This window comes from Macaca thibetana, chromosome 19, assembly GCF_024542745.1.
Source record: "Macaca thibetana thibetana isolate TM-01 chromosome 19, ASM2454274v1, whole genome shotgun sequence".
NCBI classification, from domain to species: Eukaryota; Metazoa; Chordata; class Mammalia; order Primates; family Cercopithecidae; genus Macaca; species Macaca thibetana.
Genome location: NC_065596.1, coordinates 9,938,415 through 9,953,351, shown reverse-complemented (window position 1 = coordinate 9,953,351; position 14,937 = coordinate 9,938,415). Strand labels below are relative to the sequence as shown.

Genomic DNA, 14,937 nt, shown 5'->3' with positions numbered 1-14,937 from the left:
AAGAGATCGAGACCATCCTGACCAACATGGGGAAACCCAGTCTGTACTAAAAATACAAATATTAGCTGGGTGTAGGGGTGCGCACCTGTAATCCCAGCTACTCGGGAGGTTGAGGCAGGAGAATCACTTGAACCCAGGAGGCGGAGGTTGCAGTGAGCTGAGATTGTCCCACTACACTTTAGCCTGGGTGACACAGCAAGACTCTCTCAAAAAAAACAAAAAAAACAAAAAAAAAAATCATGAGCAAATGTTTGCTGAGCCTTTATTAGTTATTACTAACAGCAGTTAAACCCTAACTGTCCTTCAATGGATGAATGGATAATCAAATGTGATCCATCCACACAATGGAATACTATTCAGCCATAAAAAAGAATGAGCTACAGATACAAAAAAGCAACATTACAGATGAACCTCATATCCATTATGTGGGTGAAAGAAGCCAGGCTCAAAAGGCTGCATGATTCCATTTCACTCAACCTTCTGGAAAAGGCAAAAGTATCAGGACAAAAAGCAGATGAATGCTTGCCAGGGGCTGGGACCTGCAACAAATGGAGTAGTTTGGAGAATTTTTTGGGTTGATGTAAATGTTCTATATCTTGATTGTAGTGGTGGTTGCATGACTGTATGTGTTCAGAGCTGTACACTAAAACGGGTGAATTTTACTGCATGTCAATTACACTTCAGTGAAAAAAAAACGAAGAAGGAGAAAAACCAAACAACCCAGGCAAGACAAGAGAGGGCTTGGGAAACTTCTTTCTGGGATTCCTGACACAGCAGAAACTTGCTAACCAGCCCTGGCTTGTCTAGTCCCAGCTTCACATCCCCTCACACACTGGCGAGCCAGCTCATTCACACACACGCCAAACCAGCCAAGCCAGGTTCTGGAAAAAGTGAAGATCCGACCTGACTTGCCCATGGGAAATACAAAAGGAGCTTGTGAGACACGACATTACCAAACACATCACATCTCTGGCATTCAAATGATCTGGGGTTCCCCCAAACCTGAGGTCCAAAAAAGCTCATCCTTGGAAGCTGCCACAGCTTTGGCCATCTCTTGCAGTTTCTCCCTTGGAAATTATTTTAATAAAGGAGCTAGTTACAATCAGCTCAGCAAGCACCCACGAGATCTACCGGTCACCTTTGTGAATCAGCCACTGCTGGGACTGTGAAGACACCAGCAGGATCTAGCTTTCCCTATAGACAGGCACCGTCAGTGGGTCACAGTACAGTGTCCTCAGTGGCTTGAACAAAGTGGCCAGTCTTCATTCCAAGGGTGGATTTCATTTCTGCTGACAGCCTGGTTACCAGAAGCCAGATGGGCAAACAAGGGGTTCCTCGAGCCTGCAATACCCCTCAAAAACAAAGAGGAATTCTACTTTGGAGGCTGGATCCTGCCTTTCTGCCAGCTTCTTATGGGTGAGGAGGGGGTGGAAATTCTTTGTATGTTCCGGTTGACACACAGCATAGTAGGTGCACGAGGATGATTTGGCGCCTGTTGAGTAAGTGTGGGGCTCAGAAAAGCAGTCTCAAAAGGGAATTTCCAAAATGTTCTCAGTTTATGGGAATATGTATAGAATCTCTTCAAAATGACACCTACTCGTACACTGTCATGCCCTATCTGGCTGCAACCCAGAGACAGACGAGTCACCTCTTCCGATCACATTAAATAAGTTGAAAATTTGCGTAACTGGTGAAGGAGCAACACGTGGCTGGGTCTTAGGGGTTCAACCCTATCCCCACGGCCCCTCATAATCAAGTACCTCAGGTAACTCAATCCGATAGGATTTTAACTTGTGGTCTCAGGCCAAGTGGGATGGCTCATGCCTGTAATCCCAGCGCTTTGGGAGGCTGAGTAGGGAGGGTCACTTGAGGCCAGGGCAGCCTGGGCAACATAATGAGATCCCATCTCTACCAAAAAATTAACTTGTGTCCTGAAAGCAAATACTCTCCCCCAGCACCCCAGAAGGGTAGGGAGTGGGGCCTGTCATGACACCGAGGGCCTCAAAACTCAAAACTGCCACCAGAAAAAGATCTTTGCTTTTTTTTTTTTTTTTTTTTTTGAGACAGAGTTTCACTCTTGTCACCCAGGCTGGAGTGCAGTGGCGTGATCTCTGCTCACTGCAACCTCCATCTCCTGGGTTCAAGCGATTCTCCTGCCTCAGCCTCGAGTAGCTGCAATTACAGGTGCCTGCCACTACACCCAGCTAATTTTTGTGTTTTTAGTAGAGACAGGGTTTCGCCATGTTGGCCAAACTGGTCTCAAACTCTTGACCTCAGGTGATCTGCCTGCCTCGGCCTCCCAAAGTGTTGGGATTACAGGCGTGAGCCACTGCGTCTGGCCAGATCCTTGCTTTTGAAAGCACACATACAAAACACCTTCATGTTTTCATCTGTTTTTCCCAAATAGTGCCAGTGAAAAAGATAATGAGTTTCCTAAAGACCACATAGCTTTGGCTTCCTGTACTCGCAGTCAGGGATCCCCAAAGGCTACAGCTTCAGAAGTTTCCAGAGCCGAATCTGGATGACTGAGTTCCAAGCACTGACTCACCCTTGGCTCCGCCTGCTCCCCTGTGAATCAGCGATCTACCTTTAAGGACTTCTCATCGTGTCTCTCATGACAGGCCTGTGAATTCCAGATGGTTCAACAGCTCATGAAAGCTCAGGGGCAGGATCTGGAAACAACAGTAAGGAGAGGAGGTAAAGAAGTGTGCCAGGTACTGCTTGTTCCTTTGCCTGTCAGTCTTTTTTTTTTTTTTTTTTTTTGAGATGGAGTCTCGCTCTGTTGCCCAGGCTGGAGTGCAATGATATGATCTTGGCTCACTGCAACATCCACCTCCCAGGTTCAAGCGATTCTCCTGCCTCAACCTCCCTAGTAGCTGGGATTTCAGGTGCCCGCCATTACGCCTGGCTAATTTTTGTATTTTTAGTAGAGAGGGGTTTCATCACGTTGTCCAGGCTGGTCTTGAACTCCTGACCTCAAGTGATCCGCCTGTCTCAGCCTCCCAAAGTGCTGGGATTACAGGCATGAGCCACCGTGCCTGGCCAGGAATTTATGTGTTTTTCATTTACAAGCACATCGCAATTTGGACCAGTCCCATTTCTCCTTCCTTCCTTCCTTCCTTCCTTCCTTCCTTCCTTCCTTCCTTCCTTCCTTCCTTCCTTCCTTCCTTCCTCCCTCCCTCCCTCCCTCCCTCCCTCCCTCACTTCCTTTTTCTCTCTTTCTTTTTGAGACAGAGTCTTGCTCTTTCACCCAGGCTGGAGTGTAGTGACGAGATCTTGGCCTACTGCAACCTCTGCCTCCCAAGTTCAAGAGATTCTTCTGCCTCAGGCTCCCGATCAGCTGAGACTACAGGTGTGCACCACCATGGCTAATGTTTTCTTTTTTTTTGAGACGGAGTCTCACTTTGTTGCCCAGGCTGGAGTGCAGTGGCCGGATCTCAGCTCACTGCAAACTCCGCCTCCTGGGTTCATGCCATTCTCCTTCCTCAGCCTCCCAAGTAGCTGGGACTACAGGCGCCCGCCACCACACCCGGCTAATTTTTTGTATTTATAGTAGAGACGGGGTTTCACTGTGTTAGCCAGGATGGTCTTGATCCCCTGACCTTGTGGTCCGCCCTCCTCGGCCTCCCAAAGTGCTGGGATTACAGGCTTGAGCCACCGCGCCCGGCCAATTTTTGTATTTTCAGTAGAGACGGGGTTTCACCATATTGGTCATGCTGGTCTCCAACTCCTCACCTGGTGATATGCCCCCCTTGTCCTCCCAAGGTGCTGGGATTACAGGCGTGAGCCACCGTGCCTGGCCTAGACCAGCCCCATTTCAAGGGCTCAGTGGCCCCATGGAGCCACTAGACAGCATTCTGGACCAAGTCAAGCAGAGACAAATGTAGTTCCCCTGTCAATAGGACGGAGCAAAGTGAGGAGGGAGCCGGCCGCGGTGGCTCACCCCTGTAATCCCAGCACTTTGGGAGGCTGAGGCGGGAGGATCACTTGAGGTCAGGAGTTCAAGACCAGCATGGCCAACATGGTGAAACCCCTCTCTACTAAAAAAATACAAAAATTAGCCGGGCGTGGTGGCGGGCGCCTGTAATCTCAGCTACTCGGGAGGCTGAGGCATGACAATCGCTTGAACCTAGGAGGCAGAGGTTGCGGTCAGCCGTCATTGTGCCACTGCCCTCCAGCTTGGGGGACAGAATGAAAGTGTTTCAAAAACAAAACAAAACAAAAAAACAAAGTGGGGCGGGGGCTTTCATTAAAAACGGCAGTGAAGCCACCCCCAGAATGGGGCTGGGGCTCAAGGTTGCAGGTTGGGGGTTCCCAAATGGGGAGCTTTTCGCCACCCCATTTCCCCCTTCCTTCCCTTCCACTCAAGAGTCTCCTCCCGTAGTGGCATCGCCATCCAGACTCCGCAGCCCGCGACCCCAGTCCCTAGCCCTCTCCTGCTGTTCCCGCTGTACCCCGGGAGCCTCCCACCTCAGAATTTACCCCGTCGGCGCCGCCTGTCATGTGGATGCTGCCTTGCCTGTCACTCAACTTCTTGCCCCGCCCCCCCGTCTGGCCTAACGGTCGCTTACCTTGGTTTCCACAGCGACGCCATCAGGGGGCGTGGCAAAGGGACGCGCGGCGCAGAGGCCTCCTTTGGATTGGCGGATGGTCAAGCCCCTTCTCTTTAGCCCCTCCTACAGGCGCTACGCCCCCTTCGGTGGCTCTCGCAAGCTGATTGGTCAATCCCCTGGTGCTAGCCCTAGTCTTGGTTCGGACCGTCCCCAAGGAGAAGGGGCGAAGGTGGGCGCCTCGTGCCCTGATTGGCCGACGGGGCGCGCGCGGCCGGGAGGGGCGGGGCGGACGCACAGCCGCGTTTAGTCTAGCGCAGCGGTCGCGAGCGCTCTGGGTATCCTGTCCTGTGCCGCGCAGTTCGGCAGCAGCAGCCGCGGAGCAGTAGCCGCCGTGGGAGGGAGCCATGAAGCACTACGAGGTAAGAAGCGAGAAACAGGGACCGTGTGGCCACTGCTGACCCGTTCTTTTTCCTTCTTTGCGGGACCACGGGACCCCACTTTCTGGTCCTGTGCCCCGAAGGAAGAGTCGGACGGCGCAGGCGCAGTGGGCAAGCGTTGCGCCCCGGGCCACTCGTAAATTCCAATGCGCATGTGCGGAGGAGGTATTTATAAATCTGCAACCCAGGCTGTTTTGGGGGTGCTTTTTTTGGGGGGTCTCTGCAGGGGCTGGGACGCTTGCAGGTTCCTTGTAGCTCCCCCGGCGGGCTGAGTTGCAGACTTTGTCATGGAAGCCACGAAGGTGCGGGACCCTTGCTCCCAATCCGAGGGAGTCTTGCACAAATCTTGCGCCACGCTGCCGCCACCAGCGTAGGAAGGGGCTTTGCAATCAGTCTTTATGTACGACCTTTGGACCCCTTCCCTCGCCCGGGACGTTCCCGGGAGACTTAGGCGGTGAGGGAGGTGCAGCTCCACTGCTGGCTTTCGCAGAGCAGCGAAGCCGATCTTGCTTTCTGGTTATCTAAGGTCATCTCCGTCAACCCTTGGGTGTCATCAAGGAGAAATCTACCACGCACAGCCACTCTTGAAGCCCAAGTCTTCTGACTCCTAACTTGGGTCACTTTTTCCCCTAAAACGAAGCCGTTTGATGTGCTTATCGCCCTAGATGATAATATGATATTAATAATTCAACCAATTGTCCCTGAATTATTGCTGACTTTTAAGTAACTATCATCAAATAATAAAATTTGTTACCAGAATTCAAAATAAGAACAATTTAGCAAGTGCTTACTGTTGTGCTGGTGAGATTCTGTTACCTTGTATAAGAACTATTATTACTCCTGTTTGTAAGGATGAATAAAGTCTCAGAGATATCAAGTGACTTGTTCAGAGGCCCCTTGCTAGTAAATGCAAAACAGATAGGAGAACTCAGGACGCCAAGGTCTTAGTTCCTAGCCACTATGCCATGCTGGTCCTCAAACGAAAAACAGCAGGTCGAGCGATTTCTTGTTTCTCACTTCCCCTCCACTTTAAAAAATTCTGGCAAAATACACATAAAAGTTACCATCTTAACTATGTTTAAGTGTACAGTTCAGTGGCATTAAGAACATTCACGTTGTTGTACAACCATCCCCACCACCCATCTCCAGAACTCTTTGCATCTTGCAAAACAGAAGGTGTAGCCATTAAATTCTAATTCCCCATTCCTCTTCACCTCCGCCTCTGGCAACCACCCTTCTGCTTTCCGTCTCAATGAATTGACTACTCTAGGTACCCTGGATACGTAGAAGGAATTTTTTTTTTTTTTTCTTTCTGGAGACAGAGTTTCGGTCTTATTGCCCGGGCTGGAGTGCAATGGCGCGATCTTGGCCCACTGCAACCTCCGCCTTCTGGGTTTAAGCGATTCTCCTGCCTCGGCCTCCCGAATAGCTAGGATTACAGGTGCCTGCCACCATGCCCGGCTAATTTTTTGTATTTTTAGTAGAGACGGGGGTTTCACCATATTGGCCAGGCTGGCCTCAAACTCCTGACCTCAAGTGATTCGCCCACCTCGGCCTCCCAAAGTAGTGGGATTACAGGTGTGAGCTAGCACGCTTGGCTGTTTTTATTCACAAGTTGAATATTACTACCTCTACTCCCTGCCCTCTTTATTGTTGTTATTTCTGGAAATTTACCCACAATCCTTTGAAGCCTCTGTTTTTTGTTTTTTGTTTTTAGACAGAGTTTCACTCTTGTTGCGCAGGCTGGAGTGCAGTGGCGTGATCTCGGCTCACTGCAACCTCCACCTTCCAGGTTCAAGTAACCTTCACCTCCCAGGTTCAAGTGATTCTCCTGCCTCAGCCTCCTGAGTAGCCGGAATTACAAGCATGAGCCACCAAGCCCGGCTAATTTTGTATTTTTAGTAGAGACGGGGTTTCTCCATGTTGGTCAGGCTGGTCTCGAACCCCCGACCTCAGGTGATCCACCCACCTTGGCCTCTCAAAGTCCTGGGATTACAGGCGTGAGCCCCTGTGCCTGGCCCCTTAGAAGCCTTTAACTCAGAAATCCTGTAATTTTTGACATGGTATCAAGAATGAGGAGGTTTGTATTCAATAATCTCTAATATGTCATTTACGTTTTCATTCTAGAATAAAGTTCTGATATGGATTCCCCTCTCAAACTCTGTGTCTAAACCTGTAGTCCCACTACTGTAGTCTCAGCTACTCGGGAGGCTGAGGCAGGAGGATGGCTTGAGCCCAAGAGGTTGAGGCTGCAGTGAGCCCAGAAATCAGGCCACTGCACTCCAGCCTTGGCAACAGAGACCCTGTTTCAAGAAAAAAAAAAAAAAAAAGCTACCACGTCCAGCTTGAAACATGCAGTTTGGAACATCCATATGGCATTTTGCAAAATGTAGCTGGTTTAGTTTTGCTAGTTAACAGTCAGATAAAGTAGGCCTCTGAGCACCCTGGGGGTGAGCGCTTTTGTTTCAGGAAGCTGGGCACAGCCTGAGGCCCAAGACTTGGACTGGAGAATATGCTCTACCATACTTAATCCTTTTCTCTCCCAGAAAGAAGGGGGAGCTTTGGCCGGGCATGGTGGCTCACGCCTGTAATTGAGCACTTTGGTAGGCTGAGGTGGTTGGATCACTTGAGGTCAGGAGTTCGAGACCAGCCTGGCCAACATGGAGAAACCTCGTCTCTACTAAAAATATAAAATTGAGCCGGGTGTTGTGGCACACGCCTGTAATCTCAGCTACTTGGAGGCAGAGGTTGCAGTGAGCTGAGATCATGCCACTACACTCCAGCTTGAACAAGAGAGTGAGAGTCTGTCTCAAAAGAAAAAAAAAAAAAGGGCGGAGAAGCTTCAAACTCACTGTTCAAAGTGACCTTGGAGGAAAATAATAAATGGATATTTTGCTGTGTTCTTTGTTATTCTCTACCAACCTTTGCCACGTACCCATGGAGGCGATAGCGACAGGGCTTCTGGGTGGGAGAAGCAGTTGTCTCCCGGCCTAGCGGATTGCATAGCAAGCAGATTAGTTTAACTGCGTGTGTTTATTATAGATGAATAAAAATAGAAAAGATGCTTTCACTCACATTTAACAAGCAATTTGAGAAAAGGTTTATCTAAATCAAAGAATGTATTTCTGGCCGGGCGAGGTGGCTCATGCCTGTAATCCCAGCACTTTGGGAGGCTGAGGCGGGTGAATCACTTGAGATCAGGAGTTCGAGACCAGCCTAGTCAACATGGTGAAACCTCGTCTCTACTAAAAACAAAAAAATTAGCTGGGCATGGTGGCGCGTGCCTGAAGTTCCAGCTACTGGCTCAGAGGCTGAGGAATGAGAATCACTTGAACCTGGGACGCGGAGTTGCAGTGAGCCAAGATCACGACACTGTACTCCAGCCTGGGTGACACAGCGGGACTCCGTTTTAAAAAGGTAATAATAAATAAAGGATATATTTCAGCTGGGCACAGTGGCTTATGCCTGTAATCCCAGCACTTTGGGAGGCCAAGGTGGGCAGATCACGTGAGGTCAGGAGTTCGAGACCAGCCTAGCCAACATAATGAAACCCCATCTCCACTAAAAATACACATATTAGGCCGGGCGCGGTGGCTCACGCCTGCAATCCCAGCACTTTGGGAGGCCGAGGCGGGCGGATCATGAGGTCAGGAGATCGAGACCATCCTGGCTAACACGGTGAAACCCTGTCTCTACTAAAAATACAAAAAATTAGCTGGGCGTGGTGGTGGGTGCCTATAGTCCCAGCTACTCTGGAGGCTGAGGCAGGAGAATGGCGTGAACCCGGGAGGTGGAGCTTGCAGTGAGCTGAGATCGCGCCACTGCACTCCAGCTTGGGAGACAGAGCAAGACTCCGTCTCAAAAAAAACCAAAAAACCAAAAATTAGCCGGGTGTGGTGGTGGGCGCCTGTAATTCCAGCTACTTGGGAGGCTGAGGCAGGAGAATCACTTGAACTCGGGAGGTGGAGGTTGCAGTGAGCTGAAATTGCGCCATTACACTCCAGCCTGGGTGACAAGAGCGAGACTCTGTCTCAGAAAAAAAAAAAAAAAAAAAAAAATCTATTTCTGCTTGGGACTAAATCCATCCTCCCACCCTCAAGCAGTCTCTTGTCCACTGAGAGGTTAGTCCCCTTCAAAAGACTTTTTGGTCCCTGGAGAGACCTTGGAGATTATGAAGTACAAGTTACAGTTGATAGAGGTAACGCCCAGAGGGGTGCAGGACGTGCTGACTGTCACACAATGAATTAATGTCTGGCTGAGGACTGATATCATGGCAGTTGGGATCCCAGCAGGAGGGGAGATTGGTGGCTGTTTCCATAGTAGCCTCATATCACTGCCAAATCTCATCTGATCTGAGAGGAAAAGTTATCCATTCTGTGGCCTGATTGAGGTGAAGCCTCTAGCTAGAACAGGTCACCTCCAGGCCTTGGCTGAAACCCTCCTCTTAGAATGCCAGAGCAGGCCTTGGCATTGTCTTGGGGTCAGAGCTAGGTCGGTAAGCGAACTGCTTATCCTAGGACACAGTAGTGTGTGTGTGTGTGTATGTATGTGTGTATGTATGTATGTATGTATTTTATTGCTGTTTTTGCCACTGCAGATGAGACTCAAAGCAATGAGCCCAGTAGCAACTGGAAAAACAGCTACTACATCTTGTAAATGAGCCTGTTAATTCCAGAGAAAATCAGTCTCTTCAGCCTCCAGCTGTTCAGGTCGCTGCCTATTTCCCGCAGCCGAGTACCCAGAGGTGAGGAAGCCTCAGCCTCTTGGGGTCCCCACAACCCGCATTTAGGATGCTTGCTTTTTTTTTTTTTGAGACGGAGTCTCCCTCTGTCACCCAGGCTGTCGTGCAGTGGCGCGATCTCAGCTCACTGCAACTTCCACCTCCCCAGTTCAAGTGATTTTCCTGCCTCAGCCTCCCAAGTAGATGTTATTACAGGCGCATGCCACCACGCCCGGCTAATTTTTGTAGTTTTAGTAGAGATGGGGTTCCACCATGTTAGTCCAGGCTGGTCTCGAACTCCTGGGCTCAAGCGATCCTCCTGCCTTGGTGTCCCAAAGTGCTGGGATTATAGGTGTGAGCCACCGCGCCTCGCCCAGGGGTGAGTCTTATTAGCACCTGATCGGATGGGAACTAGTGTTCCACTTTACAGATAATGCAGCTCAAGCTCAGAGAGGTAAACTCAGCTGGTCAGGGTCACAGAGCCTGGAAGCTGGGGAGCTGAACCTGGGTTTGTCTGACTCTAGTTTTCTCCACGCTGATGGCTTCTCTGCTGATGCTGTCCTAGGACAGCTGGTGGCTCTCCTGCTATGTTCAGAGGACAGAGCATCCCTGAAGGGAGGGTGAGGTGCTGCGGGTCAGTGTGGACTGCTGGGAGAGGATCTCTGTCCTAAAATCAGATGGGCTGCCCCTTGGAGTAAAGGCAGGATTGACAGTGATGAGCCTTGGCTGGGTGCGGTGGTTCACGCTTATAATCCCAGCACGTTGGGAGGCTGAGGCAGGAGAATCACCTGAGGTCAGAAGTTCGAGACTAGCCTGGCCAACATGGCAAAACCCCGTCTCCAATAAAAATATAAAAATTAGCAGGGTATCATGGCGCGCACCTGTAATCACAGGTACTGGGGAGACTGAGGCAGGAGAATTCATTTGAACCTGGGAGGCAGAGGTTGCAGTGAGCTGAGATTGTGCCACTGCACTCCAGCCTGGGCAACAGAGTGAGTCTGTCTCAAAAAAACAAAACAAAAAAACAGAAAGTGGCGAGCCTTGAGCTGTGGTGAACTATAAAGACCTTTCCTATATTAGCCGGACTCAGGCCAAATTCCTGAGGGGGTTGGGGAGGATCTTAGGCTTTTCAGATTTTCCTGCAGGCTTCTTGCTTTGAGCAGATGGTGACTCACTGGGCAGATTCTCCTGGTGGAGTCCCTTCTGTTCCCCTGGACGTAGCTTTGTACTTAGGCAATTTCTCTGCTGTAGGCACTCAGAATCTCAGAGCCCCAGGCTTGAGGGAATTTTTCTTGTTTAACTTCTGTAAAGTTACAGATGAGGGACCTGAGACCCAGAGAAGGCGGCCTTTTCCAGGGCTGCAGGCCAGTTCCCCTTTGGGTTGGGCAGTATTGATGATTGATACTGGGAAGGTGGCAGTGCCGGCGGGCTTTGGATCAGTGCTGGGCTCATATGCTTAACTGCCACTGACAAGGTTTGGAGCCCATGGGCAAGTTCTTTAGCCTCTTGAGCTAGTTGTATTTTTCTTTTTTTTTCCTGAGACAGAGTACCCCCTCTGTTGCCCAGGCTGGAGTGCAGTGGTGCCATCTTGGCTCACTGCAACCTCTGCCTCCCGGGTTCAAGTGATTCTCCTGCCTCAGTCTCCTGAGTAGCTGGGTTTACAGGCACCCACCGCCACGCCTGGCTAATTTTTGTATTTTTAGTAGAGATGGGGTTTCACCATATTGGCCAGGCTGGTCTCGAACTCCTGACCTTAAGTGATCCCCCCGCATTGACCTCCCAAAGAGTTGGGGTTACAGGTGTGAACCCCCACGGCTGGCCTTGACCTAGCTTTTTCATCCATAAAATGACACCTCGGTGTGCGAGACCCGGCTCACATTGTCTGATGGTGTGCATCTTCCCAACTCTGTGTTCAGGGATAGCAGGCTGACATCGCTAAGTCACAGGTAGGGTATTTACACCACGGAAAGTGGCAAGCGCTACAGCCCAAGCCCCTTCCTGTCTCCTGCCGGATGTTCATATTGACCGGGATAGTTGTCCCTGCATCCCAGGGTTATTATTGTTTGAAGGGGTTCTTGGTCTGGTGAACATTGGATGAGCAGATACATGCCTGGAAAGCCTCAGCTTGGTGCAGCACCTTGCAGCAGCTAACATTTGACAAGTAGTGTGACCCTACTCACCTCTGGACACAGTAGGGCAGATGTGGGGAGGCGGGGCCGAGGAGGCGGGGCTTGAGGAAGGGGAAGGGGGAAGGGTGCGGAGGAGCGGGAGGCGGGTGCCGAGGAGGGGGAGGCGGGTCCCGAGGAGTGGGAGGCAGAGCTGAGCAGGAAAAGGCGTGTCCTGAGGAGGAGGAGGAGGCAGGGCCGAGGTGGAAGAGGCAGGTCCGGAGGAGGAGGGGCAGGGCTGAGGTGGAGGAGGCGGGGCCGGGATGTGAGAGGCGGGGCCAGGGATGGGGAGGCGAGGCTGTGGAGGAAGAGGTGGGGATCAGGAAGAGGAGGCGGGGCAAGGAGAAAGCCGTGGGACCTGGGAGGGGGAGACGGGACCGAGTAGCAAGAAAGTGGGACGGGATGAGTGGTGGGCTTTGGTGTGTGCCAGGTGGAGTAGCTATTTCAGCCGCACCCAGGTGGGTTTAGAGGCTCCACCAGCTGGGCCCAGCAAAGCCCTCTGGACTGACTGGTTCCTGAGGAGATCAGAGGAGGGTTGACAGCCTTGAGTAAGGGCGGTGCTTGGAAAGGCCTTGCAGCTCTGATAAGGTGGTTGGGTTTGGTCGGGAATCCTGCACTTTCACTGACAAGTCTGGCTGCGTGAGAAAGGCCAGAGACCTTGAGCTAGTTGGTCAAGTTCAGGCCGAGTCTTAACACCTTCTTGCTGATATTGACAGTGGCAGCTGAGAATATTTTAATACCTGGGACATTTCCCGCAGCAGCCAGAACATAGTAATCGTCCTAGTAAATTACGGTGAATATAGTGCTTAATTCTAAGTGGGTTTTCTTTTTTTTTCTTTTTTTGAGACGAAGTCTCGCTCTTGTCCCCTAGGCTGGAGTGCAATGGCGTGATCTCGGCTCACTGCAACCTCCGCCTCCCGGGTTCAAGCAGTTCTCCTGCCTCAGCCTCCTGAGTAGCTGGGATTACAGGCGCGTGCCACCACACCCGGCTAGGTTTTGTATTTTTAGTAGACACGGCGTTTCACCATGTTGGCCAGGCTGGTCTGAAACGCCTGACCTCAGGTGATCCGCCCAGCTCAGCCTCCCAAAATGTTGGGATTACAGGCATGAGCCACGGCGCCCCGCAGTGTCAGTGCTTCTTATCTAGTAACATATCTAACTGTCATACTAAACATAAGAAATAGATGCTGTTCTTATCTCTACTTGACTGATGGAGAAACTGAGACGCAGAAGGTGAAGCGACTTGTCCACAGCTAGTGGGTAGCAGAGCTGGGATTCTTTTAGAACCAGGGTGGGCTTCGCTGTGGGTCGTGCACTGGGGGAAGAATGAAGCGTGTGGTGGTGGTAAAGGACTTGGAGGCCACCCACTCTGCCCTTGGGACAGTGACTTAACCTAAGCTTCAGTTTTGTCACCTGTGAGACCAGGATAAGGACACCTGGAGGCCTGCGGGGGAGTGTGAAGTTCCCAGCAGGCTTCGTGGCCCACAGGCAGGGTAAACATCATTAAGCAGAGAGGGACCCACGTTAGGCAGGTAAGGACAGGTCGGCATCCCCAGGGCTGCCTGAGATGCTTTTGGCATCTGACCTCTTTGGAAGGCCTCAAAACTTTTTTTTTTTGTTTTTTTTGAGATGGAGTCTCACTCTGTGACCAGGCTGGAGTGCAGTGGCGTAATCTCGGCTCACTACAACCTCCGCTTCCTGGGTTCAAGCGATTCTCCTGCCTTAGCCTCCCAGGTAGCTGGGATTACAGGCGTGCGCCACCGTGCCTGGCTAATTTTTGTATTTTTAGTAGAGACAGGGTTTCACCATCTTGGCCAGGCTGGTCTTGAACTCCGGGCCTCGTGATCCACCCGCCACGGCCTCCCAAAGTGCTGGGATTACAGGCGCGCCACTGCGCCTGGCTGAGAAAGGCCTCATAACTTAATGAAGAAGGTCCACCAGGTGCCAGGAGACAGACTGATGCCAAATATATGCCCAGAAGATAGAGGAAGAAACCCAGATGCCAGTGCCTCGGTTTTGATATAATGTCACACACTATGCAAGTCACATTTTTTGTGTGTGTGTGTGACAGAGTCTCGCTCTGTCGCCCAGGCTGGAGTGCATTGATGCGATCTTGGCTCACTGCAAGCTCCACCTCCCAGGTTCACGCCATTCTCCTGCCTCAGCCTCCCGAGTAGCTGGGACTACAGGCGCCCGCCACCATGCCTGGCTCATTTTTTGCATTTTTAGTAGAGACGGGTTTTCACCGTGTTAGCCAGGATGGTCTCAATCTCCTGACCTCGTTATCTGCCTGCCCCGGCCTCCGAAAGTACTGGGATTACAGGCGTGAGCCACTGCACCTGGCCACAAGTCACATTTTGAGATGATCAGCTCTTTTTTTCCTCATAGGAAGACCGTTGGGGAAGTCACAACACACTCAGAGCCAGTTTTTGATCTCTTATGACAAAGAATCATCCCAGAAATGGAGGCTGGAAGACAGTCTAGCCACCAGCTGCCTATCACAGCTGCCTCAGTAGGAGCATGCTGCTTCTGTTCCTGCTCCCTCCTGGCTCGCTGTCCCTCACCCAGCCACAGGCAGAAGGCCTTTTTGCCTGTGAGTGAGAGGATCTTAGTGTGCCATGACTCAGAACCCTCCCTCAGAGGCTTCTTGTCATCTGTCCCCTGCTTTCCTCACTTGTCACTGCGCTACTGTCTTTCATCTCTGCAGATACCCAAAGCCACGTTCCTGCCCTGAGTACATGCTGTTCCCTCGGCCCCCGATGCCCTTCCTTCTGCTTTTCTCACGCCTGGCCCTTCCTGTTACCGAGCACTCAGCTTCCATGTCCCCCAGAGAGACCTTCCTTGGCCATCCAATCTAGAGTCCATCCCCTTGCCTGTCACCCCGCCACCCCGCTCATCTCCTTCGCAGCCCTTCTGGGCTTGGGTTGCGTTTTCTTTCTTTCTTTTTTTTTTCTGAGACGGAGTCCTGCCCTGTTGCCCAGGCTGGAGTGCAGTGGTTGGATCTCGTCTCACTGCAACCTCTACCTCCCGGGTTCAAGGGATTTTCCTGCCTCAGCCTCCTG

General features: G+C 51.3%; 2 protein-coding genes across 8 annotated transcripts in view; one reads left to right on the top strand and one right to left on the bottom strand.

Moving 5' to 3' along the window:
• Positions 1-225: 225 nt before the first annotated feature.
• Positions 226-14,937, bottom strand: part of LOC126942447 (uncharacterized) — a 36,126-nt gene continuing 21,414 nt past the window's right edge. Inside the window, exons 4-5 of one of the 4 annotated variants that reach the window (XR_007721568.1) lie at positions 2,549-2,672; positions 226-1,492 (exon numbers count right to left, since the gene is read on the bottom strand). Coding sequence is in view for 1 of the 4 variants with exons in the window: in XM_050769970.1 (XP_050625927.1) it covers positions 2,650-2,672 (23 nt within the window). In the remaining 3 variants the exon portion in view is untranslated. Of the gene's footprint in view, positions 2,673-14,937 lie in introns of all 4 variants that reach the window. The other 3 variants (XR_007721570.1, XR_007721569.1, XM_050769970.1) reach the window with 3 other exon arrangements.
• Positions 4,808-14,937, top strand: part of TECR (trans-2,3-enoyl-CoA reductase) — a 37,120-nt gene continuing 26,990 nt past the window's right edge. For 2 of the 4 annotated variants that reach the window (XM_050769947.1, XM_050769946.1), the window contains exon 1: positions 4,810-4,972. In XM_050769947.1, the coding sequence (XP_050625904.1) occupies positions 4,958-4,972 (15 nt within the window). In that variant the 5' untranslated portion in view covers positions 4,810-4,957. Of the gene's footprint in view, positions 4,973-14,937 lie in introns of all 4 variants that reach the window. The other 2 variants (XM_050769944.1, XM_050769945.1) reach the window with 2 other exon arrangements.